Source organism: Argopecten irradians, chromosome 1, assembly GCF_041381155.1.
Source record: "Argopecten irradians isolate NY chromosome 1, Ai_NY, whole genome shotgun sequence".
Taxonomy (NCBI): domain Eukaryota; kingdom Metazoa; phylum Mollusca; class Bivalvia; order Pectinida; family Pectinidae; genus Argopecten; species Argopecten irradians.
In genome coordinates this window covers 42,979,371-43,006,757 of record NC_091134.1, presented here as the reverse complement: position 1 = coordinate 43,006,757, position 27,387 = coordinate 42,979,371, and the positions used below count along the sequence as shown (strand labels likewise).

The 27,387-nt window shown below is 35.2% G+C and overlaps 2 protein-coding genes across 2 annotated transcripts; one reads left to right on the top strand and one right to left on the bottom strand.

The window, feature by feature from the left end:
• Positions 1-877: 877 nt before the first annotated feature.
• On the top strand, positions 878-7,780 carry LOC138328942 (uncharacterized). Its single transcript, XM_069275653.1, has 3 exons — positions 878-1,926; positions 3,632-4,324; positions 4,629-7,780. The coding sequence occupies exons 1-3, from the start codon at positions 1,863-1,865 to the stop codon at positions 5,582-5,584; spliced, it is 1,713 nt and encodes a 570-aa protein (XP_069131754.1). The 5' UTR covers positions 878-1,862; the 3' UTR covers positions 5,585-7,780.
• Positions 7,781-10,669: 2,889 nt separating this feature from the next.
• LOC138328953 (small ribosomal subunit protein uS15m-like) lies at positions 10,670-21,713 on the bottom strand. Its single transcript, XM_069275664.1, has 5 exons — positions 21,622-21,713; positions 19,141-19,189; positions 18,809-18,893; positions 12,044-12,102; positions 10,670-11,533 (listed from the first exon to the last, which is right to left on the bottom strand). Exons 3-5 carry the CDS (start codon positions 18,861-18,863, stop codon positions 11,144-11,146), a joined length of 504 nt encoding a protein of 167 aa, XP_069131765.1. The 5' UTR covers positions 18,864-18,893; positions 19,141-19,189; positions 21,622-21,713; the 3' UTR covers positions 10,670-11,143.
• Positions 21,714-27,387: the final 5,674 nt, after the last annotated feature.

Genomic DNA, 27,387 nt, shown 5'->3' with positions numbered 1-27,387 from the left:
AGTATATATACACTACTGCACATACTCTGTTGGGTAACATTGCCATGCCAACGGAGAAGCACTATATTGGCCAAACATGGCGACTGGTGATCGTATCTCAATAACGTAACTCTATATGTATATTATTAATACATACTAAACAATGGCATGATATACTGATCCACAAACTTTTAATTTATGCTATCACTTGACCAGGAACATTGTCGTCAATATTCCTTAAACCAAGGAAACGCCTTAGCTGAAAATTCTCCTTTGAAAAGTATTTTTGAACTCGTATAACCCTTTATATCGACGGAGTGCGTGTATTTCTAAAAAGAAGAGAAATTTGGGAAAGTTTTTAACATTTTTCCTTAATTGCTTTAATGGTTTACATTGGTGAGTGTTAAGTTAAGATTTTTTCTTCGGTTAAGGAACGTTGATGAAACTATAGGACCAGGCCCCAGAGTCATAAAACAGTAATAGCAACCAATCAAAAAATACATAACGTACTTCCGTCCATTAACCTCAACCAGTGTCGTTATCATGGTTACGAAACCTTTGATGAGACCTTCCATTCTCGTATACAGAGAACGGGACATTTTTATTTATTCCTTCTTCATCTCCCCCATAAAGTTTCACTAGTCGGTAAGATTAGGAAGCTTTTGGCAAATGAAATGATTATCTTTTTTGATGAATTAGCAAAGATGTGATACTAGCATTGTACATATTGTACGTGTATACATTGCAGCATGCGTCTGACTGAAATGATCGATACTTGCTCAGTGGGGGAAATATTCTTACTTAATATTCATCGAGAATTATTACCACAATGAATCGACGTAATAGACGATGTTTAAAGTGTTTTTTTGCTATTTGTCATTGTTGATTTTGTGTCCTATTGTCTGATCGACAGAACCACGAATATAATTAATATTCTGAAGGACTTATTTCTTTTGTTGGTCCCAAACTCGTGCTATCTGGTGGTGATATGTAACAAGGTATCCATTCTAGTCCGCACACACATGCAGGTCTGTGGCTGTCTGACTATTTGTTAACTTCAATAAAACACCTACCGTGATCATTGAACATTATAAAGAAAGTGGGAACAAGAGTTCTTTGCAAAAATAGGTTTTAACATTTATCAGACAACATAAATCGATGTATTGACTAGACTCACAGAAATTAAACGACACATTTGTGTTTGGAATGCCGAGAGGGACATGAAAAGATTTAGCGAGCAGTGAAAAGTTAACCAAACACTAAAGACGCTAACGGCTATACCATCAGATAGGACTGTAACATTACCCAATTCGATACACACCTTTTGCATTTGTACCTGTATACAAGTTACTAATGAATTGTATTAAATGTAATATAAGTAGAGTATATATCACACAAACAATGGGCTTCGTACCTGTCCACCATTTGGCAAATACACACGACATAGCGATCTATTTAATAGGGGCGTCAAATAGGGGCCCCTGTATATAACCCATGTTTACATTAGAACGAGTATCAATTAAGGGGTTTAAGTGAACAAAGGGACGATAAGTGCCCTAGAAGGACTTTAATCAGACGGAATTCCTATGTAACGTATATATAAAACAGATTTGTGACTTCTGGCGATAGCTATTGGCCGTATAGGGTACTTGAACCTCGCATACTTTTGATACACACATATACATATTCACGATACGCGGAAACACAATGGAATTGACGGTCACATTCTTTGTGAGCACCCGGTTGAGAAAATAGTTGTGGATCGGTACCTTAAATCTATGCTTAAGTTATTACAGTAAATCGACCTAAGAAGGCGGATGTATATATACCAGTAAATAAGGGCACCGGGATATGTCAAGTTCATCAAGAACATCATACAACTGATGGCGTTCCTGTGTCCAAGCAGGGTGGGCAGGAAAACCAGAGTGAAAACACCAAGGAAGAAAGGTACTTTACTTATAAGTTAAAATTACATCCATATGAAATAAAACCTTCAAATCGGTAAGCTAAATTTTACCAAAGGAAATAATATCACAGAACACATTAATCATTTTAACTAAGAGTTTAAAAACATTGGAAATCTTTTTATCGAACTTCGAATTAATCTTTATGAGATGCGCTTTACAATCGGTCTATCCTTATAAGAAGCCCTTCATTTTCCCGAATTTAAAATCCATTTAAATCGATATTTTTTCAATAATTTGACGGAAATAGAGTACAAAGCATGGTTGTTCCATCCTTGCCCTCTCATAACCAATTTCCATTCCTAATACGCCATTTGTTTGACCACTATATTTCAGCACAGTAGACTGATATTTGTAAAAACGCTCAAATTCTTTTAAGTACATCTAAAATGTTATCGTCTGATGAATTAATCCTGTTTGAAGGAAAATATAGACGGCTAATGAACATTAATGACGACTATGCGGACTGTTGCAGCAAAGTGGGGATCGTTCTGATAAATATGTTCGCTTGGATAATTGTTTTTGTGTTTTAATGTCAGAAACCTCTCTGATCTCTATGTTAAATTGTTTTTTTGTTTTTGTTTTTTTTTTTGTTATTCAATTCCACGCCAGGTAGATGCATTCGTATTTTATTCAGTATAGTTGCTATGAGTTCAGACGTTTTAGATAACTTTCGGTATAGGATGTTTGTAAAGGTCACTTTTCCGCCTGGCTGAACGGGTGCTATCATCCCGTGTGGTACGGCTACTATAAATGACTATATATAGGCCTATAATTTAGAAACCGAGCACTATCTACCATCTCAATCTATACTCCCTGAGGTCCTTATACTACGAATATCATCCAAATAGGTTCCCTTGGCCTGTCGCGGTAGGTTTACGTTGTGTCTGTAACAAAGATCTTTTGTTATCTGAAGCGAGGCTCACTGATAACATAATATCTAATATGACACATATTCATAATAAGGACGATATGTTTAGATAGTACCGATCGATGTCCGTTATAAGTAGGGTCTTTACCGTCCAGGTTACGTCAGAAACCAGCACGGGTACTGCAATATCAGACGTCAGCTGGATACGAATTTTGTCAGGCATTACAAGGACACAACGGTACCCAATGAGGCAATGTACCAAAGAATAGTTGGGAAGTGCCAATGTTAGAGGCAAACTTGGTGCTAGTCAGGCAATGCCATAGACTGGCCGGATGCGTTCTAGTCATGCCGAACACCAGCTGGGTACATGTATACTAAGTAAGGTACTTTATCGATGTAAATCATCATCTAAATTTGGAGGCAGCCAAGTCAAGGTTACGACCCGTCCAGCCTCGGAACGTATGGGAACAAACTATTACCAAAGGTGTTAATAATGCATTCTTCACACACGTTGATCAAACATAGCTTTCGGTTCACGAGCGCTAATTATAAGGAAACAATGGTATTCAATCACGCAATGTTATCTGGCTTACAGCAAACTCGCTTTGACCGCGCATGAAGGTAGATGGTCTGTTCGTTGCTTCCCCTGCAGCTCAGAAATAGACACGTTTGTCTTAAACTGTGGTCTTCAGAGTAAGCCGACAAAAACTTCTGAGAATACGCGCTAATGTTAACACATTAGAAAGTAAAATAGCCTTGTAAACCCCACTGATTTGGTAATGAGTCTACAGTAAAAGTAAATTTGTACTATTTTCAGATAAGCCTTTTGTCGGCCTTCCCGGACGAATTACCGGAAGTGATAGTATCGATACGCTACAGCGTGTGGGCCTTGAGAAAGAGACCGGTCTGTCACCAAAGTCAAAGGTCAGGGTCATAAATGACTTTCAGCCGTGTGTAGATGAGGAGGTAGCTGTAAATCGTGGCGATGAAGTATACTTGCTATACAAAGAAAATGATTGGGCTTACGTCATCAAACGAAATGGAGAGGAAGGGTTTATTCCGTACAGTTACTGTACTAGACTGTTTGGTTCGGAACCAACATCACCGGAATTTTCCACCAGGAAGAACGAATCTCCAGGTTTTGTAGAAAGAGATTCCTTTTTCAATGATGGGTGGTCATCGGAGTGTCCGAGACAGGATTCCAATCCGCCTACGCAGAGAGGGCTCATAACACGCGAGGAGATGATTCGGATACTCCAGCCTCCCCCGCCAATCTCGGAGGACGACAAACCGGAAGTGAGACCATTCCGGAAGACTTCTCATGGCCAGTTCATTGTACTGTTTGACTTTTCAGCATTGGACGAGAACGACACAAATGTAGAACGTGCGGAGCTCGTGGATGTCCTCAACATCGAGGATCCTGATTGGTCATGGATTCGTCACTATGACGGCCGGGAAGGGTTCGTACCGAAGTCCTATATCTGCCCTGTGGAACCACTGAAGGCAATAGGTAAAATAGTAGGAATTATATTTTCTATCATTATATGGCAACTTTTTAGTCTAAGACTTGTATATCTGTATGTAATACATTTAAAGAATTGATAATTAAGAAAAAGGATTCTGGACAATTGATGAAGTATCAAAAATGAAAACGCAACGCTCTGAAACGCCATGTAAATGGAAGGTGGTAGTTATTACTAAGAATTAAAATCCGGGTAACATGGAAATGTTAAAAACAAATGTAGTATTGTATCTTCCCAGGAAAGAATATGTAACACGTCGTCAAACTATATTGTTTGTTCAATCTCTTCCAGAAAAAGCGCTCAACGGAGGTCATAGCCGCCAAAGTAGTGTAACAGGCCGTACGTCTGCGTCCTCATCTATCTCGGGACTGCGTTTAGTACCAAAGAACCATCAGAAGATGTCAAACAACTTAAGGATGGGTCACCCGTACCTGTCACAACCATCTCTCAATCTAGCGACAAACGAGAACAAGTCGCTTAGTGAATCAAACGGGAAACTATCGAGGACATATGCCAGCAGCGATGCGGTGAACAGACAGCGGGATGCATCTAATACCAGTCATGGAACGTTGAATCATATTATGGCGTATAGTGAGTCTATGTCCACCCTCCCCACTCCAACGTCTCATATCGTCACCCTTCGTGCACCAGACCGTGCAATCAGTCAGATTATCACACATAACGAACAGCAAAATGCCGGTCTCTCGTCCACATTCAAACCAAAAAGGAAACAATCCGCGACCGATAGTGACTTCGACGATCCCGCGAGTGCCTCATCTCTGCCAGGAACTCCAAGGTTTGAAACTAGTCAACATGCACAAACGGATGCAATGAAAAATAATCAACAAGATCATCGAATCGAATCCGTGCCATCACCCGACACTAATACATCGCCAAACATCCCAACATACGCTACACCAAAACAATCCTCCAATAACATGCGCGTGGCACGGGCAGCCACTGACCTGAACGTGCACGTGTACGCCAATGTGCCATTCCCGCCAAAACAATCGGACGACCAACAGCGGGAACCTATCGCAAGTGACAACGTGGTCGAGTGCGTTTTGTTGTACGACTACACGGCTCGTTCTCAGGATGACCTAACGGTCAAACGCGGAGAGAGCGTGTATGATGACGGACGTAACAGGGGTAATGCCCATTGGTTGTGGGTGTTTTCACCCAGAGCAAAGGCTTACGGCTACGTACCAAGACAATACATCAAGCAGGTCGTACAGACATCTTTGTGAAACTGTGATACAGTACCGGTGGTCAATGCAATATCAGTCAATACAACCGTATTCGTTTTGCAATCTCGATAGAGAAGCAAGTGAATAATCGGAATGTTTTGTGTATATTTATACATTATGTAGAACTTTATCTTCTATCCCCTTTATTATTATGGAAAGAACTATCGCTTGTTTCAAATGGGACATATAAATAGCTAACTTCTCAATGTCTCAAAATGGCAAAGAGGTTCGTTCCTGTTTGGAATAGAAATATTATCCAATTGAGAAAGGATGTACGCATACTTCACATCTTCTAACTTTAATTAGGTTTAATCAACGTCTTCATTATTTAAACTCTTTCAAATTTAACTGCTTATACTGGTTTGATGTGAGGCCATGTTAATGTGAATATTGGTTTGGTGAGAGGGCATGTTAATTTGAGTATTTGTTTGATGAGAGAGCATGTTAATGTGAATGTGGAGAAAGGGCATGTTAATGTGAATATTGGTTTGGAGAGAGGCCATGGTAATGTAAAAATTGGTTTGGTGAGAGGGCATATTATGTGAATATTGTTTTGATGAGAGGCCATGTCAATGTGAATATTGGTTTGTTGAGAGGGCATGTTAATGTGAATATTGGTTTGTTGAGAGGGCATATTATGTGAATATTGTTTTGATGAGAGGCCATGTCAATGAGAATATTGGTTTGGTGAGAGGGCATGTAAATGTGAATATTGGTTTGTTGAGAGGGCATGTCAATGTGAATATTGGTTTGATGAGAGGGCATGTTAATGTGAATATTATTTTGAAGAGAGGGCATGTTAACTCAAATATTGGTTTGATGGGATGCCATGTTTATGTGAATATTGGTTTGATGAGAGAGCATGTTAATATGAATATTGGTTTAATGTGAGAGCATGTTAATGTGAATTTAGAGAGAGGGCATATTAATGTGAATATTGGTATGGAGAGGGAATATTCGTGTGAACATTGGTTTGGAGAGAGTGCATGTTAAGGATGTATTCTTCTGTGGTTTCAGTCCCGTTAAAGTCTCGTTTCGACATAGATCATAAACGTTATGAGATTTTCAAATACGATTTATCAATATCTGTAGCATGTGGTCTGTAGCAAATTTTGTCAAAATATTACATTTCTATTTTTAGTAGATTTTTTTACACAGCGATTTTTAGAAATGGCCCATTTGGCGGCCATTTTGAAATTGTGTCTTTTTTGGCTTTGAGAAGAGCCATCGTTTTCCCATTTTTTACTTAAATTGTTTTTACTTAAATCATCACCGCGTCAGCATTTTCAGTTGTATCGAGTTAATTTTTGCTGTAAATCTTCACTGGGTTCATGTTAATTAAAATATTGAACATTAATGTGTGAAATGATACACTTTTGTCACTTTATTTTTACATTTAATGGTAATTTGAGCACTTTTATTTTTTAGTCAAAAATATTGAAAAATAACATATATTTAAATGGGGCAAAAAAGTAAGCACACGGACCCCCCATTTTTCTGCCTGATTTAGAAAGAACAACCATTTCCCTATTGATATGCAAACTATTGACAAAAGTTTAATACCAGAACTTTTTCTATAAAGTATTAAATTTGACAAAAATGGCTGAAAATGGTGCATTTTGGAGCTCAAAATTAGGGGGTAGGGGTAGCATATGTTGTTATTTTGAGAAAAAATATGACTCTTATTAATCATAACTGATATATTTTTAATGAAGACTACTGGAAAATAAATTCTACAAACATCCATACATATCAAACACCTCATTAGGAAATTATGGCTTTAAATTCTAGTGTATGTGGTCAAAACGGCGAAATTCCAATAAAATCCACTATTTTGTCATTTTGGTATCTTTGAGTGACAATAACTCAAAAACGAGCACACGGACATATGTTTTTTCTTCCATTTTCTTTCATGGTATGAACTCCTCTTTCCAAAAATTTATATGAGAAAAAAAGTTTAATACAAGAAAATTTTGACTTCTCAGAGGAGTACATCCTTAATGTAAATATTGGTTTGGTGAGAAGGAATATTCATGTAAATATTATTATGGTGAGGGAATGATTATGTCAAATGAATTTTTTCATTATGATAATGTGATACATTTACTTTTTACACTTAAACATTAATATTTATGATACATGTACATTGTATAGGAAGAGGCAGCAGCAAGAGTTTTGTTTAATAAATCTATTGAAAATATACATGTCTGATAAGCTTTTCCCTTTTATATCTACTTAATACAATCAATTTCTATCTTTAAAGAAAAGACCCAAATGGCCAGTATCACTTTCCCATACTATATCAAAGACTTTGTTTGGTTACTGTCGCAACAGTCCTGTTCAATACAGCTACACATAAAACATTGACATTTACATACATCATGTACACATGTTGTTTTGTATACATAATATCTCCACATTAAGATGACAGGGCTACACAAATATCAGTCCAACTATTTGTACATACTGTCACTTGTTAGATTCCACCATCAATACTTCCATCTCAGGACACTTAAAGATCAGACAACTCCACCATCAATACTTCCATCTCAGGACATATAGATATCAGACAACTCCACCACCAATACTTCCATTTCGGGACACTAAGATATCAGACAACTCCACAATCGATAATTCCATCTCAGGACACTTAGAGATCAGACAACTCCACCATCAATACTTCCATCTCAGGACACTTAAAGATCAGACAACTCCACCATCAATAATTCCATCTCAGGACACTTAGAGATCAGAAAACTCCACCATCAATACTCCCATCTCAGGACACTTAGAGATCAGACAACTCCACCATCAATAATTCCATCTCGGGACACTTAGAGATCAGACAACTCCACCATCAATACTTCCATCTCAGGACATATAGATATCAGACAACTCCACCACCAATACTTCCATTTCGGGACACTAAGATATCAGACAACTCCACAATCGATAATTCCATCTCAGGACACTTAGAGATCAGACAACTCCACCATCAATACTTCCATCTCAGGACACTTAGAGATCAGAAAACTCCACCATCAATACTCCCATCTCAGGACACTTAGAGATCAGACAACTCCACCATCAATAATTCCATCTCGGGACACTTAGAGATCAGACAACTCCACCATAAATACTTCCATCTCAGGACACTTACAGATCAGACAACTCCACCACCAATATTTCCATCTCAGGACATTTAGAGATCAGACAACTCCTCTATTAATACTTTCATCTCAGGACACTCAGAGATCAGACAACTCAACCACCAATATTTCCATCTCAGGACATTTAGAGATCAGACAACTCCATCATCAATACTTCCATCTGAGGACACTCAGAGGTCAGAAAACTCCACCATCAATACTTCCATTTCGGGACATTTAGAGATCAGACAACTCCCCTATTAATACTTTCATCTCAGGACACTCAGAGATCAGACAACTCCACCACCAATACTTCCATCTCAGGACATTTAGAGATCAGACAACTCCACCATCAATATTTCCATCTCTGGACACTCAGAGGTCAGAAAACTCCACCATCAATACTTCCATTTCGGGACATTTAGAGATCAGACAACTCCATCATCAAATTTTCCATCTCGGGACACTCAGAGATCAGACAACTCCACCATCAATACTTCCATCTCAGGACATTTAGAGATCAGACAACTCCATCATCAATACTTCCATCTCAGGACACTCAGAGGTCAGAAAACTCCACCATCAATACTTCCATTTCGGGACATTTAGAGATCAGACAACTCCACCATCAATACTTCCATTTCGGGACATTTCAAGATCAGACAACTCCACCATCAATGTTTCCATCTCGGAACACTCAGAGATCAGACAACTCCACCATCAATACTTCCATCTCAGGACATTTAGAGATCAGACAACTCTAACACATATACTTCCATCTCAGGAAATTTAGAGATCTCATGGGAACCTGATATCCATTCTGATAGGTAAGCTTAAAGCTGACAATGCAAGTTAAAAACATGCAGTTGAAATTGAAAAAAAAATATATTAACGAAATTTTGATTTTCAAAAATTGTTTCTGAGACATCCCCTAGTTATGACAGTGGGGTATCTAAGGAAGTGGCAGCCATTTTTCTTTTGCTCTGCATAGTAACCTTCACTGGCCAACCCCCTATATAAAGCATGGGACACTTGACACACGTGTATCATTCTAAACATGTCTTGTCTCAGATACACATGCCCTGATATTGCAAATAACAATGTCAAATTGAAAATAAACACTGCACTCACCTGACAATATTTCATTGAAGTAATAGATGAATGTGTTGTCAGCTATATCCCAACATATGTCCAATACGAACTTATAAAACACGTCAATATACACTAAGTTTTACACGTACATGTACAACGACATGTGTGTGTTCTTGATAGTTGTCGCTCGTTCGGGTCAGGTACTATAGTCACGTGTATATGGTCAGTTGAGTGCATCGAGTACGATGATATACGTGGAGATATGTGGACGGATTATTGTTTGGATTTCTATTCACTTGCGTTGGAATTTTATTTTGAGAAACATCGAAATGACAACTTAGAGAAGTTGGCATGTTTTCTTGCTAAAAAAAGTCCCATATAGTTTTACAGGTGAGGGTTTTGTTTACCTATTTGTAGGTGATATATACTGTGGACTGCTAGGTGTATAGGTACATGAATGAGCGCACGTGTGTCGATTCACGCGCTTTATATAGGGGTCGGTGAGTCGTCGGAATGTAAAACGAAAAATGGCTGTCCTCAACCGGGGAATGTCTCATAAACGATTCTTGAAAAAACGAGTATAATTATTTTTAAAAAAAAATCATTTTAATAATTTTAACTTGCATTGTCAGCTTTAGAAAAAATACACTTATAAGATGTTTTACCTGGTAGTAGTTTATGACATAATTACACAAATGCATTCCCTTATCCCAACCAAGACAAGAATCCTGTACTGGTTAAAATAATGTCACATGGTATCCAAGATATATCATATATATCATTCTTTGTGCCATTGATAACAAGATGGTGATAGAAAATTCTTCAAGCAGATAATACTCAAAGATATGGAAACAAAACATGTGCAAGTTTATTAAACTGATGACAATATCAAAAGCTATGAGGAACCTGCAAGAATTAGAGTCATTCAATGAGGTAAAAATTCCTGAAGTTATCAGTCGTTTTGGTTTAAATTTTTCAGCTTTTTAGACTTTAGCTTTAGGACTTTAAAGGGTTACATAGTTTGTTCACTTCACTTCACCTGATCAAAAATTCTTTTACACCCAATATTTTTCAATATCAGGATATATGTTACTAATATCATTCTACAAATATGTATCAATTGATACGTAACAAATGACTGAATATTTTTTCTTGTTTCAGCAAGTAACCATTTTTAATGCTTCTTCAGTCATTTGTTTTCAATCCAGCAGACACACACATGCACACTATAAAATATCATTTTAATGTATGGGTCAACTCAACATCATCCAAATATAATAACATCAAAACTCTTTCTTGTCCATTTACATGATATGTCTCACATTGTATCTAGACCTAATTTAGAACGCCTCTTGGTTTCCACTAATTTTAACATTTCCTCCTTGTCAATATTAAACTTTGCCATATCCTGTTCAATTTCTTGCATTATTTTAGCCTTGTCTTCTAAAAATGATATTTTTTCCTGATCCAATCGTTCCTTCAGCTCATCCAACTTTTGGGTCTTCATTTTGAAAGCCTCTTCACGGGCCAGTCTCTTTCTTCGACCATACTTTGTCTCATTAAAATTGTACATAGTTGGTGGTACATATTTTATTTGCAGTTCCTTCATCAGCCACAAAAATCTTTCATAATCTTCCGAGCGTAATCGTCTTAGCTCTCGTTTCCTCTTTGCAATTTTTTCCACAACAAATCTTTTGGCTTGCATGTCCTGAAGGAAGAAACAAATAAACAGATTGGTATTGAGTAGGAGTCAACTATACACTGATATACTGGAATTTATATATGTACACAGAAAAAAGTTTATCTAGTAATCTAATAGTTATAAAACATAAAATATTCCACAAAAGTGGATGTTTTCCCTGCAGCTGTTCCACAAAAGTGGATGTTTTGCCTGCAGCTGTTCCACAAAAGTTGATGTTTGCCTGTAGTTTCCAGCTTCATTTCCACATGCAATCCAATATCACTCATTAATGTTTACAATTCAGCTATTTAGTGAATCAAATAGATTTTGTTTTTCTATTTTAGTCATGGTGGCATTGACCTATAACCTTTTGATCTCAAGTCATTCAATCAAGCACTGATAATGTAGGGAAAGTCTGCAATAAAGTTAAAATCACAGACTTCTATGTTATATTAGGACACAGTCAACACCCACATAATACTACCTACATATATGTAACCTGCTATTGCTGTAATATACAGGTAAAACAAACCTTACCTTGGGGAAGTTTTGTAAATGGTGAATGGTCGCTCTAATCTGCAGAGTCATGTTGGCAACTGTAATGGACAAACGATAAACCTAACCTTAGTCAACATTTATATTATTTGAATATTATGGTCACCAATGGCATATTTTGTGTACCTCGTAATCCACTATTGCTTACCATGGATATACTCAAAATGTCATTTTACGATAGCAAAGCACAAAACTGATCTCCTTACTGTGTATACCACACCTTTGACCATGTGATCTCATAATACCATTTATTAAATGCCTTGTGATATGTTAGAATACATATATTGCTCAGTATTGTATTGTCAGGCATAAGAAATATACATGTATGCAGATACCATAAACCTATTTATTTAACCAGTTTCATGAACATTCTTTAAGGAATTCCTTAACTTAAAATTCTCCAAAGGAAAGTATTACAGATTTTAAGGAAGGCTCCTTCAATTAATTTTTTTTCCTTTACTTTTGTTATGCTTTCCTATGGAGAATTTTAAATTAAGTAATTCCTTAAAGTTAAAGTGTACACGGAACGGAAAATTATATTTTGATATGTTATTCTGTTTGATCTCCTGACAAAAATGTTGAAAACCGCATCAAAATCGGCCGCTTCAATACCGAGATACCGCCCTCCGAAGTGCCCGATTTTTACCTGTATATCGACTGCTAATCAGGGAATCGGCCACTCACGCTGATTTGGGGAATAGCCGGATGTGACGTCACGAGGACAACGGAAGTGAGTTATTTGGTAGTGTGGTTATAGCACAAAGGTGGACATATATGAATTCCTGAAATGGGCTTACGGAAATTTTACAAGTATATATCAGAAACATATATAAATATGTTTCTGTATATATAGTTATGATGACGATTTGATTATGTATTAAGAAATATTGCAACTGAAACAAGGCTAAAATAATAATTGTGCAGAGATTTCAATAATTAAATTATCTCTGCCTTGTGTAAACTTTCATACATGCACGGCTCGGTACCTTTTTACTAGAAATATAATCTCTGTTTTAATAAATTATTAAATTATCAAAGTTCAGGAAAATTTAATTTTCACTATGTAATCTTAAAGGAGGCGATTTCGGGAAATGATGGCCGTAAAATCCTTGGTCATATATAATTATCCATTGGAATATGTTTCTGTATGAATAAAGAACAAACATAACAAAAAGAAAGTTTGTTATACATGTATAATGTATTTCATAGTTCAAAACACGTAGATATCACAGACATATTTTATTTTATTTTATTTATTTTTTTTTTTTTTTGGGGGGGGGGGTAAAAAACAACAAAAACTTACTATGTAGACATGTGTTATTTAAACAATCTTCAACAGTACATTTATTGGTAATATAGATTATCATTATTGGTATCATATAATGATCGAAATTGGCCAAAATCCACAAAGAATTGGAGACTATCAGAAATATTAACCATTCATGTAGTGTGATACACTTGTTATATATTATGTACGAACGGTATATTTTACTGTAAAATTGTCCGTCTAACTTACCTGTGGACAGATATTTTGACACGTGACGTGTGCTAGTTAACACAGCGTGACAGGTCACTAAACACCTTTCTTCCATAACTTGTTAGTCCCCTAATTAGCCAGAGTTGACCACGCGTTTTAGTTACTGCAGTATACAGGTAAAGAGATTAACGCAGCACGACATTGGCTATTCGGAAGTATTCTGCTTTTGATACTTGATATCTGCTATTTGGAGTAGACATAGACATTTTCAGTCTCATTTTTATTGTCTGACCTGTGCATGATTTATTTTTTCAAGTAAAGACACTAATGAATGACCTTAAGCGAAATATCAGCAAGTCGTCGGATGCTCTGTAGAAGATTCTATATGAAAGCTAATGTATTTTGTAAAAAAAAAATGATCGAAAAATATCACATCTGCTAAATAATAATTATTTGTGATGTGACCTGTCTCAAAACTTGGTATATAAAATTAAATTCGCCAAATCACAGTAGAATTAAATGACAAACATATACTGTTAATTAAGCAATGGTATCAAATGTACAGTAATTAAGTCACACAATCGATTTCAGACATAATGCAGTTAGTAGATGCATTTACATATATGCAAAAAAAATCTGTTTTGAACAAAGACTTATAAATCCTTGGTTAAGAATCATGCCTTAATTCGTATGGGCAGATTTTATGAAAAATTTAGAAATTTGTAAAGCGGTTGGACCAGTAGAAATTAGACGACCCGAGTTGGGTTTTGTACGAAATTATCAAGAACATATATATATATATTCGTGTACATGTATATGTGGTTCCAAACACCGCGGATATACAAGGTACGTGGATTATTATGTTCATTTTATTGTGTATAATTATGCAGTAATCGCACAGAGATGTTCATTTTTCTACGACAGGTACATCAATATATATGTATAATATAAATCTCTATTTCCAAGCGTATTCCAATCTCTATCTTTGATTGAGGATAAAATTAAACATGTATCGGACATGTACACAGGTATTTGAGTCTTCAAAATCAATATTTACAAACTGGTAGTTTATATTAGATGGAAGTCACCGAAAATTGTCACTCTAACTTATGCGAGTAGATTCGATCCCGTTGTCCTCGTGACGTCACAGGTCAGGGGTCTCGAATCAGGGTCAATGGCTTGGGGCTTCAGGTGTGTTCTAGAGAAACGGCGTATTATCTCTAATACCGTATTCGCTATGAAACTCGTACTTTCGCCACTCTAAATTTCATCCAATGACGCATTTATCAAGCCTTATATACCAAACCATTCCGTGTACACTTTAAGGAATATTTGTGAAACTGGGCCCAGAAGTTTTATTTCAGCTCTTCTTTGAAGTGCTAATTCATGTACAGCGCTTAAGTTTGTAAAAGGTTTCCCGTTATGGAACCATGGAATTGCGTCATTTTAAAACTGCACTAATGAATCATAATTAACATTGTTTCACATTTGCGCTGAAATTTGACTATGCTAAAACAAGTACGTTAATAGAGTTTGAAATATTTATGAAATGTACACATGTAATGATTACATTTGAAAAGTGTATCCCACAGAAAACCAGGGTATAAACATTCAGTGCCTCGATCATAAAAAAGGAGAGAAAGCCTGGAGAAATTCTTTATTGACTACACATCAAACGTCAAAGTGTGGGTCATAGTAGCCTGGTTTTAATATGGCTATGCCACACACTGCTTGACATAGGTGGACCAATATACAAGTAGTTTCAGTGCCATATTTAGTTTGTTTTAGTGGTCCTATTAACAGCCAGGGTCATATAAGGACGTGCTTTGTGGTGGAGGAAAGCCGGAGTAGGAGAAAAACCACCGTCAGCGGTCAGTACCTGGCAACTGCCCCACATGGGATTCGAACCCGCATCCCAGAGGTGGAGGGCTTGGGGTAAGTCGGGACATCTTAACCACTCGGCCACCGCGCCCCCAATGTGCCATATTTAAGGAGATAGTCTGGATAAGATTTTTTCTTTAATGTACTCGAATGTGGGCAAATCACTACAAGGACAGATGAACAGACCAATCTAAATATAATGCAATTCAGTGAGGCTTATTTAACTGACATATCTTAAATTTGTGTTCATTTCATATGAAATAGTATGACCCTCATCTCAAATCTTTTATTTAATTTATATAACAATTCTTAGAAATGTTTTATTTTGCAAGCATTAGTGAGGAAAAATTAAATCTTTGAGAGGAGTTGCGTGAAATCTCATATAAAATAACCACATATTTAAGATCCTATATGTATTATATATTTCTTCATTATCTGTGTTTTGTATTCCACAGTTACATGTATTATCCATGTATTGTATTGTACAGTTACTGTTTTATCTATGTAATGTATTCAACAGTTACTGTATTATCTACATAGTGTATTCTACAGTTACTGTATTATTTGTATTATATCCTACAGTTACTGTATGATCTATGTATTGTATTCTACAGTTACTGTGTTATCTACGTATTGTATTCAACAGTTAGCTAGTTACTGTATTTATCTATGTATTCTATTCTACAGTTACTGTATTATCTATGTATTGTATTGTATTCTACAGTTACTGTATTATCTATGTATTGTATTGTATTCTACAGTTACTGTATTATCTATGAATTGTATTCTACAGTTGCCTAGTTACTGTATTATCTATGTATTGTATTCTACAGTTACCTAGTTACTGTATTATCTATGTATTGTATTGTATTCTACAGTTACTGTATTATCTATGTATTGTATTGTATTCTACAGTTACTGTATTATCTATGTATTGTATTCTACAGTTACCTAGTTACTGTATTATCTATGTACTGTATTCTACAGTTACTGTATTATCTATGTATTGTATTCTATAGTTACTGTATTATCTATGTATTGTATTTTACAGTTACTGTATTATCTATGTATTGTATTTTACAGTTACTGTATTATCAATGTATTGCATTCTACAGTTACTGTATTATCTATGTATTGTATTTAACAGTTACTGTATTATCTATGTATTGTATTCTACAGTTACTGTATTATCTATGTATTGTATTTTACAGTTACTGTATTATCTATGTATTGTATTCTACAGTTACTGTATTATCTATGTATTGTATTTTACAGTTACTGTATTATCTATGTATTGTATTTTACAGTTACTGTATTATCTATGTACTGTATTCTACAGTTACTGTATTATCTATGTATTGTATTTTACAGTTACTGTATTATCTATGTATTGTATTTTACAGTTACTGTATTATCTATGTACTGTATTCTACAGTTACTGTATTATCTATGTATTGTATTTTACATTTACTCTATTATCTGTGTACTGTATTCTACAGTTACTGTATTATCTATGTATTGTATTTTACAGTTACTGTATTATATATGAATTGTATTCTACAGTTACTGTATTATCTATGTATTGTATTTTACAGTTACTGTATTATCTATGTATTGTATTTTACAGTTACTGTATTATCTATGTATTGTATTTTACAGTTACTGTATTATCTATGTATTGTATTTTACAGTTACTGTATTATCTATGTATTGTATTCTACAGTTACTGTATTATCTATGTATTGTATTTTACAGTTACTGTATTATCTATGTATTGTATTTTACAGTTACTGTATTATCTATGTACTGTATTCTACAGTTACTGTATTATCTATGTATTGTATTTTACATTTACTGTATTATCTATGTACTGTATTCTACAGTTACTGTATTATCTATGTATTGTATTTTACAGTTACTGTATTATATATGTATTGTATTCTACAGTTACTGTATTATCTATGTATTGTATTTTACAGTTACTGTATTATCTATGTATTGTATTTTACAGTTACTGTATTATCTATGTATTGTATTTTACAGTTACTGTATTATCTATGTATTGTATTCTACATTTACTGTATTATCTATGTATTGTATTTTACAGTTACTGTATTATCTATGTATTGTATTTTACAGTTACTGTATTATCTATGTACTGTATTCTACAGTTACTGTATTATCTATGTATTGTATTTTACATTTACTCTATTATCTGTGTACTGTATTCTACAGTTACTGTATTATCTATGTATTGTATTTTACAGTTACTGTATTATATATGTATTGTATTCTACAGTTACTGTATTATCTATGTATTGTATTTTACAGTTACTGTATTATCTATGTATTGTATTTTACAGTTACTGTGTTATCTACGTATTGTATTCTACAGTTAGCTAGTTACTGTATTATCTATGTATTGTATTGTATTCTACAGTTACTGTATGATCTATGCATTGTATTCTACAGTTACCTAGTTACTGTATTATCTATGTATTGTATTCTACAGTTACTGTATTATCTATGTATTGTATTTTACATTTACTGTATTATCTATGTATTGTATTTTACATTTACTGTATTATCTATGTACTGTATTCTACAGTTACTGTATTATCTATGTACTGTATTTTACATTTACTGTATTATCTATGTACTGTATTCTACAGTTACTGTATTATCTATGTATTGTATTCTACAGTTACTGTATTATCTATGTATTGTATTTTACAGTTACTGTATTATATATGTATTGTATTTTACAGTTACTGTATTATCTATGTATTGTATTTTACATTTACTGTATTATCTATGTACTGTATTCTACAGTTACTGTATTATCTATGTACTGTATTCTACAGTTACTGTATTATCTATGTATTGTATTTTACAGTTACTGTATTATCTATGTATTGTATTTTACAGTTACTGTATTATCTATGTATTGTATTCTACAGTTACTGTATTATCTATGTACTGTATTCTACAGTTACTGTATTATCTATGTATTGTATTTTACATTTACTCTATTATCTGTGTACTGTATTCTACAGTTACTGTATTATCTATGTATTGTATTTTACAGTTACTGTATTATATATGTATTGTATTCTACAGTTACTGTATTATCTATGTATTGTATTTTACAGTTACTGTATTATCTATGTATTGTATTTTACAGTTACTGTGTTATCTACGTATTGTATTCTACAGTTAGCTAGTTACTGTATTATCTATGTATTGTATTGTATTCTACAGTTACTGTATGATCTATGCATTGTATTCTACAGTTACCTAGTTACTGTATTATCTATGTATTGTATTCTACAGTTACTATATTATCTATGTATTGTATTCTACATTTACAAGTTTTATCTGTAACATACCAATCATCTCGCGTCTGTGCTCCACTCCACATGCTTTACGAATTGTATCTTTCATAGCAAATATTCTGTGATACCTCTTTTGTAGCTGAAACATACACATGCAATATTGAATGTATTGTTAAGTAGCTAGTTAATATTTAACAGTAAAACAATAATCAAATTTACCTCAGAAAACCCACCAGATAGATTTGTAAGATTAATGCAATCTATAGCAATTATTGATGAATATCATATTTTACCTGAACAGATTTTTTTCTTCATATGATGGTTTTATGAGTAATGTATTCAATCTTTATGAATGTATGAAGAGTGAAGGGGCATTAAATCCTTACCCGGTCAGCAAACTCAATAGAACACAACTTCTGTACAACATCAGGTGCACTGAAAATAATACAAAAATAGTTATACAGACAAGACAAATTAAACATACAAAAACCATCACAACCCAGCATCAATTATACAGACATACATGTACCATCACAACATTTAGGATTGTAGAACTAGCTTAAGGACGTTCCGAACAGTGATCGAATGCGCCATTCGTTCGGACCTCCTCGGGTCAATGCGTGCATTCGGAATTGCACATGAAAACTCTTTTGTGACTAAGATTATGAAGAATAGCGATCTATATATTTATATTATCCGTCTAACGATATCTTACCTTTTAACGTTAAAATCAGGATAGAATAGTCGATAAACGAAGTATTTGTCGATATTGTACTTAGTTCGGTTTGCCGAAAGCTTGATACCGGGTGAAAATCAAAGTTTGTACGGTAGGTGTAGGACCTAGTTTCGACACAGGCCTACTAGAAAAAATAATATTGTCAGATATTTGAATTTGGCAGGCTAATATAACATGAAGCTACATGTATCTTTTGAGATGCAAATTACTTAACTCGTACAAACGGACTGATATATGCCGATACGGTCGATCTTGATCTTGTACTGAATAAAATGAGATTTCATAATAATCAAGTGATAAAAATATTTTCAGTTCAACTCCGTTAAACTGTGAATATTTGACACTTAAATTAATATACATGTGTTTCAAGGAGATGCATAATTAAATCAAGATATTCCAATTTTGCCGAATACTCTAGTATAAAACTACAGATACAGAAATATTTTCATCTCTCCATCGCCCCATCCCTACTTTTCGTTCAATTTGTACATGTACAAGCTAGTATATTTCATGAATATTGCGTATGTAGATGTCTACATGTATCATGTTTAGCTAATATGATCCTCAATAAGCACTAACACGTTCGGGAAACAAGATTTTATTTACTGTATACATGTACCATAAGACATAGGCCGAACTACTGTGATTAGATGATGCCTGTATTTCCCGTTTTGAGAAAATGCATGGAAGTACTCTCATTCAGTTGATCAAATACTATCTTACGAAAAAGCACATGAAGGCTAGTGTCAACATCAGTATTATATCTGTGATGTAGAAACTAAACATGTACATGTAGGCATAGACTAATTATTTTCCTGTCTTCAGTAATGAGCTGAACGTAGGTCGAGAGTTCAGAATAAGAGATTTTTTTCTTAGGCGTATACTTGCCGTAAAGGTTATATTGAGGATCCAAAAACCTGTTTTAGTTTACTTCGGATAATAAATATATATCTACATGTATTAGATATGCAGATATTTCCTCAAAAAACATACAAAGACATACAGTTGTGTATGATGACATCGATTTTATCAACATTGTTGTGATCAAGTTGAAGTTATCAACTTCGATCGTTGTCACGTACACGCTTTTCATCGTAACAATTTTTTGTGCCAAATTCAAATCTATGCTTGAATATGTGCCTCAAACGACTATTGAAGCTAAGATATCTTGACGATGGAAAGATAGATTTTGATAAAATATTTTTCAGCTTAAACAATATAAAATCATGGATTGTCTAAAGGGTAATTGAAGTAGAATCTTTACAGGAATTTTCCATATTCATTTTTCAGATATTATATCCAGGTAAAATAATGGCTTTGTATAGCATCAAATCGGTGACATCGTGACATAAAATTAACAGGTATAACAATTTATATTATCAGACTATTACACTTTATGATATTCAATATATAAGATGTTCTTTATAAAAATATTACCGCTCGATTTCGGTCTAATAATATAATTGTGAAAAAAGTCATTTTTTAGGGGGTAGGGGTAGGGGTATAGAAAGGCTAATTACTCAAAAATTCCGCGGTCAATTTTTTTTATATTCTTTCATCATAACCCAAACAACTGTTTTATTATGTGGACAAAAAAAAAAGAAAATTAAACGACACAATTTTTTGAAATTAGGTATTTAAGTTGAAATTCAAATGCAAAAATTGACCCTTTTTAGGCCTAATTTACACGCATTCGCGTGAAAAATTCACAATTATTGTATTTTTAAGAGTGGAAACGACATTGAGGTCATTGATAGCCATATAAACTTACATATTAAAGATAAAAAATGTTGTTGTTTGTAATATTTCAGTCAATTATCAAGTTTTGAATATATGTGTGTAAAATTGTACTTTGAGAAAAACAGACGGTAAAGTAGGGTTATTGAGAGTACAATATTTCCAAAACCGCACGGTCAAATTTCAAATAAAAGCCTTAATAAACAGTTTATCAACCAATTTTTCAGTGAGCAAATTTTAAAGAAAATTAAACGAGAGGAGATTTTTAGGCCTAACTGTATTGAACCACCTTAAAGCTTATATAAATTCCTTTCCCAGAATCAGACAAATTTTCAACTCTTGAATAGAATATTATGTTTGACAAAATGTCCATAATTCAGTAGCTGAAACTTACTCTTTTAATTCTTCCACACTATTGAACACAAAAAGGGTATCTTTGGGATTAAGTTTCCGTAGTGGAGCCAGCTCACCTGTAAATCAAAATATATACAAATGAATGGAATGTTATTAACTGGTCAAGGTACATTTTAAGGAAGTTATTGGTATATGCAGAGCAAAACAATGAATTATATGTAGTTGTCAAAATTGATATTTGATATTATGTCAACACATGAAATTTTAAATCAGCAAATATGTTAATTCTAAAATAATAGTAACAGAGGGCCTGTATCACTCACCTGGTTTGTAATGCCAAGTTATGTTCTGGATACAGGTTCATTGTTTCTTTTCTGAAGCGATTTGAATATTTACCTCTAATTCCCCTATTGGGCCCCATCCCTCCTGCCCCCAGGGAGTCAGAGCCAAAATTTGTACAAGTTCTGTTCCTCTTCCCCCAAGGATGTTTGTGGCCAAATTTTGTCACAATCCATGGAGAACTCTAGGACAAGTAGCGATTTATAGGATTTACCTCTATTTCCCCTATTGAGTCCCGCCCCTCCTGCCCCAGGGGGGTCAGAGCCAAATTTTATACAAGTTCTGTTCCCCTTCCCCCAAGGATGTTTCTGGCCAAATTTGGTTACAATCCATGCAGAACTCTATGACTAGTAGCGATTTAAAGGAAATGTTGACGGACGGACGATGGACGACGGACGCCGCACCATGACATAAGCTCATCGGCCCTTCGGGCCAGGTGAGCAAATGATAATAAACAACGAAATGTTGCGAATTTTAAAAAAGAGCATAATCTTGAAATACGTAAACGCATCTGATATTAAAAAGTATATGCATTTTATATGTACAATGCAATCGGTTCCCCATAAAATATCATTTTACGGACCATTTCCGTCATTAACGGTAGAATAAACAAGTCAAAGAAAGGGGAAGGAAACGCAAAAAATAAGTCGTTAAATACATGTACATATTGTACAATATAACGCCGTTTACATGTATAATAAAGGACATTTTTCGGTAAGATTTGATTATATACATCATTTATTCATGGAGCAACCTTAATCCTAATGCATTCAAATTACAGTGTACATAAGGCTCACAATCGGACATCTAAAGCTTGTATGTTTGTAAGATAATTCATAGAACGTATGCTTGTGAGATATCTTATAAAATATAACATCTCAACTTTTTATTATTATCTTTTTAATATTTTGTGTAATTTTGAACTTGCAATGCTCCATGAAACAAGAGGCCCAGAGGGCCTGTATCGCTCACCTGGTTTTTTGTTAGTAATTATCACAAGACTCAGACAATTAGAAAAATAAGCAAAATTGACTCCCAAAGTTTAATTTTGAATCACAACCATACAATGATGCTATTGATACCATACAAATATGCTATCCAATACATAGGTTCAGAGACAAAGTAATTTATATGAAAATAGTAGCCTAATTGACCTTTTGACCTCGCATCTATTGCCGTCTAAGGCCCCGGGGGTTAGCCCGATCATTTGTACAATTTCAAATCCCAACCCTATAAGGATGCTACCATTGCATTATAAGTGCTCTTCCATTCTTAGTTGCAGAGAAGAAGTCGTTTATATGGAAATAGCTAAATTGACCCCTTTTGACCCCACCCTTCAGGCCCCGGGGGGTCAGCCCCATCATTTGCAAAATTTTGAATTCAAACCCTATAAGGATGTAACCATTGTATTATGAGCGTAATCCCATGTTAAGTTGCAGAGAAAAAGTTATTTATATGGAAATTGACCACTTTTGACCCCGCCCCTCAGGCCCCCGGGGGGTCAGCCCTATCATTTGCACAATTTTGAATTCCCACACTATAAGGATACTACCATTGTATTATGGGTGCTATAACTTGCTTAGTTTCAGAGAAGAAGTCGTTTATATGGAAATAGCCAAATTGGCCCCTTTTGACCCCGCCCCTCAGGCCCCCTGGGGGTCAGCCCCATCATTTGTACAATTTTGAATCCCCACCCTATAAGGATGCTACCATTGCATTATGGGTGCTATCCCATGCTTGGTTTCAGAGAAGAAGTCGTCTATATGGAAATAGCCAAATTGAACCCTTTTGACCCCGCCCCTCAGGCCCCCCGGGGGTCAGCCACATCATTTGTACAATTTTGAATCCCCAACCTATAAAGATACTACCATTGCATTATGAGTGCTATCTCATGCTTAGTTTCAGAGAAGAAGTCGTTTATATGGAAATAGCCAAATTGACCCCATTTGACCCCGCCCCTCAGGCCCCCGGGGGTCTGCCCCATCATTTGTACAATTTTGAATCCCCACCCTATAAGGATGCTACCATTGCATTATGGGTGCTATCCCATGCTTGGTTTCAGAGAAGAAGTCGTTTATATGGAAATAGCCAAATTGAACCCTTTTGACCCCGCCCCTCAGGCCCCCGGGGGGTCAGCCACATCATTTGTACAATTTTTAATCCCTACCCTATAACGATACTACCATTGCATTATGAGTGCTATCTCATGCTTAGTTTCAGAGAAGAAGTCGTTTATATGGAAATAGCCAAATTGACCCCATTTGACCCCGCCCCTCAGGCCCCCGGGGGGTCAGCCCCATCATTTGTACAATTTTGAATCCCCACCCTATAAGGATGCTACCATTGCATTATGGGTGCTATCCCATGCTTGGTTTCAGAGAAGAAGTCGTTTATATGGAAATAGCCAAATGGACCCCATTTGACCCCGCCCCTCAGGCCCCCGGGGGGTCAGCCCCATCATTTGTACAATTTTGAATCCCCACCCTATAAGGATGCTACCATTGCATTATGGGTGCTATCCCATGCTTGGTTTCAGAGAAGAAGTCGTTTATATGGAAATAGCCAAATTGACCCCTTTTGGCCCCGCCCCTCAGGCCCCTGGGGGGTCAGCCCCATCATTTGTACAATTTTCAGTTAGTAGCCCATAAGGATGCTACCAGCCAAATTTTGTTGAAATCCGACCAGCGGTTATGGAGAAGAAGTCGATTGTTGACGGACGGACGGACGGACGGACGACGGACGACGGACGACGGACGACGGACGCCGGACGCCACGGTATGGCATAAGCTCACCTTGGTCCTTCGGACCAGGTGAGCTAAAAATGTAAAAAACAATGCAATTAAAAGGTCTCTGAAATGCTGAAACTGAAGAGACTGTTGTCGTGTTGAGTGTTTGATATACAGAACATTTACTTTTTTAAAACCTGTTGTTACTATGCCCCCCTCCCCCTAAGTGTACAGTAACTTTAAATTTAAGGTAATGTAAAAATTGCGTACATGTACCTATCTTAGCCTAACGTGTCATGTAAAACTGCAGTGCATATCTAACGTTACATGTAATAATGTTGGTCATATCCATTGTCAAAATACCAGTTTTCAGGTTTGTCTTCTTTAGGCCTAGTTGTCACTATATTTATAGTTTACGGCTAGCCCTTGCCTGACATTGTCGCATGGACGTGTCTTTCGCTTTCGCTTTGATCTCATCACGGTACAGCTGATACTCTGTGCTATTTTTAGACTGCAACTGATCAACAAAACATGTCATCTGATAACGGGTATGGTTTAACTACGCTAGATCTACTAGTAGGTAGCAATTTAATCATACAATTAAGCAATATATTAGGAGAACATATTAAAACGGCATCTGTCTCAGAATCTGTACAATAGACTGTCAGTTTACGAGTTGTTTTTAAATTCAATCCATGCAGTGTTGCCTGGCCTAACGCTTGATTCAGTCGCTGTCGTGATCAGACTCGGTAGGCCTACATAATAAACAACAGCAACCTCAAATATAAGATAGCGAATAATTTTAACACCCGCCGATATTGAAAGGTTTAACAACTTGAAATACATAACTAGGCCTAGTCTCACTTACCGTTATTGCCGATTGTAACTTGAACAGCGAGGCGGCTTTCAACATCAATCCGAACCGGTTCAAACCGGATACACAAGTGACACAACGTTACCATGCACATTTCTTTCTACAGGTGGCGCTAGTCGTATAGCATTCCTTTTTGCGGTTGAACGCCCCAAACAACACCCATTTCCACAAAACACGCAATCCACAACAAACTTTTGGATATCATTACAAGACTTATAAAACGTTTTATAAACTTAAGTAATTTTATGATAAAATAAAGATAATTTCCATAAATACGATCAATTTGTGAACGGTCCACACGTCGATCCAATCGGTCAGACTAGCTTTGAAGCAAGGCGGCTCACAGTCCCGAAATCTCCCCTGTCGTGGAAATTTACTGGGAACCTGCGAAATACCACCAATTTCCAAGACCGTCTTGTGGTCGTTCTTTAATATATTTTCAAAAACGAAAGATACCGTTTTGTTCAGAATTACTTAAATTTTTAATGTGTAGAATCTCAGTTTGTCAACTTTTAACGTTTGTTCGCTAGGTCGGATTAAACAGAAACTAGCGATGAAAATGTCGATTTTTGCCTGTTTGACCCTAAATTTCTCACTCAAATGAATTTTCGTACAGTCAACATCTATCTCAGTCGATAGATCACGCCAGGATTTACTTAACTGTAAAATACCGTTTAAAAGTATCTGTCAGTTTCCTTATTACTCAACTTGCGGTTATAAGCGTGTTGGTAGGTAAAAGTTGTCGTGTTAACATTCGTTCCGAAGGAACGATAACTCTGTTATCGCACCTTACGTCTCTCATTTCATATTTATATTACATAAAGTACACATTGGACTAGGATTTATTCCTATCTTATGAAGGAAGGTATTAGTAACTAATATATGATGAATAATTCTGACTTGAAACCATATCAATTTGGAATTTTTTGTTACCTTAAATGGAAGAGTATATATTTTTAACCACATTTCTGTATCAAAGTTAAAGCTCAAATTCCATTTTCTAGTACCTGTTGGAGTTGTTGATGTAGTTATGATAAACCTATAGAAGTCTTTCACACCCTTTTTGCTTTTAAAGAAAATTTCTAATAATTGTGGTATAAAAGGGTATGAAAGTTTCTCTGGTTTTATTTCGAGATTTCTTAAATAGCGCTTTATTGACAATATTAGTCCATGGTATTGTAAAAAATTAGTATCAATTCCAAATTTTTGTATAAATTCGTCAAAAGAAAGAAAAGTAAAATTGTCAGAATTTTTCATCAAATCATTTAAAATTAAAATACCTGACCTAAACCAATTGGGGTAAAAAACAAATTTATTATCAACTTTAATATCATTGTTGTACCAGAGAGGTGTTTTGAGGATACACTCTTGTCTCATATCTTCAGAATAATTTAATTTATCCCATGCTTTAAAGACATCTTTCCAAAATTGATTACGACATCTGGATATACACAATTTTACATAATCCTTCCCACAATTATATATCTTATTTAAATCTAGAGTTGACTTGAGGATCAGATACCATTTGCCTGAAGACGAGAATAATCTTCTAACCCATCCTAACTTTAATGAATGGATGAAAGCATACAAGTCAATCATCTTAAGCCCACCATCTGCATAATTTTGAATCATAACATCTGATTTGATCTTATGGCATTTACCATTCCACAAAAAATCGAATAATAGAGAATTTATTGTAGCTAAATATTTTTCTGGTGGGTTTGGTAAGGTTATAAATAGATAGTTAAGTTGCGAGATCAATAAAGATTTAATAACATTGATTTTCCCAATTGGAGTCAAGCTCCGCCTCTTCCAAGCAGTAAGAAGTGATTTGAGTTTTACAATTTTTTTGTCAAAATTCATTTTT

Coding starts and splice junctions, on each gene's coding strand:
- LOC138328942 (XM_069275653.1), top strand. CDS start 1,863: ATGGCGTTCCTGTGTCCAAGCAGGGTGGGCAGGAAAACCAGAGTGAAA. Junction 1,927..3,631: donor GAAAACACCAAGGAAGAAAG/GTACTTTACTTA, acceptor TACTATTTTCAG/ATAAGCCTTTTGTCGGCCTT. Junction 4,325..4,628: donor GGAACCACTGAAGGCAATAG/GTAAAATAGTAG, acceptor AATCTCTTCCAG/AAAAAGCGCTCAACGGAGGT.
- LOC138328953 (XM_069275664.1), bottom strand. CDS start 18,863: ATGAAAGATACAATTCGTAAAGCATGTGGAGTGGAGCACAGACGCGAG. Junction 12,103..18,808: donor GCACAGACGCGAGATGATTG/GTATGTTACAGA, acceptor TGTCCATTACAG/TTGCCAACATGACTCTGCAG. Junction 11,534..12,043: donor ATTTACAAAACTTCCCCAAG/GTAAGGTTTGTT, acceptor TTCTTCCTTCAG/GACATGCAAGCCAAAAGATT.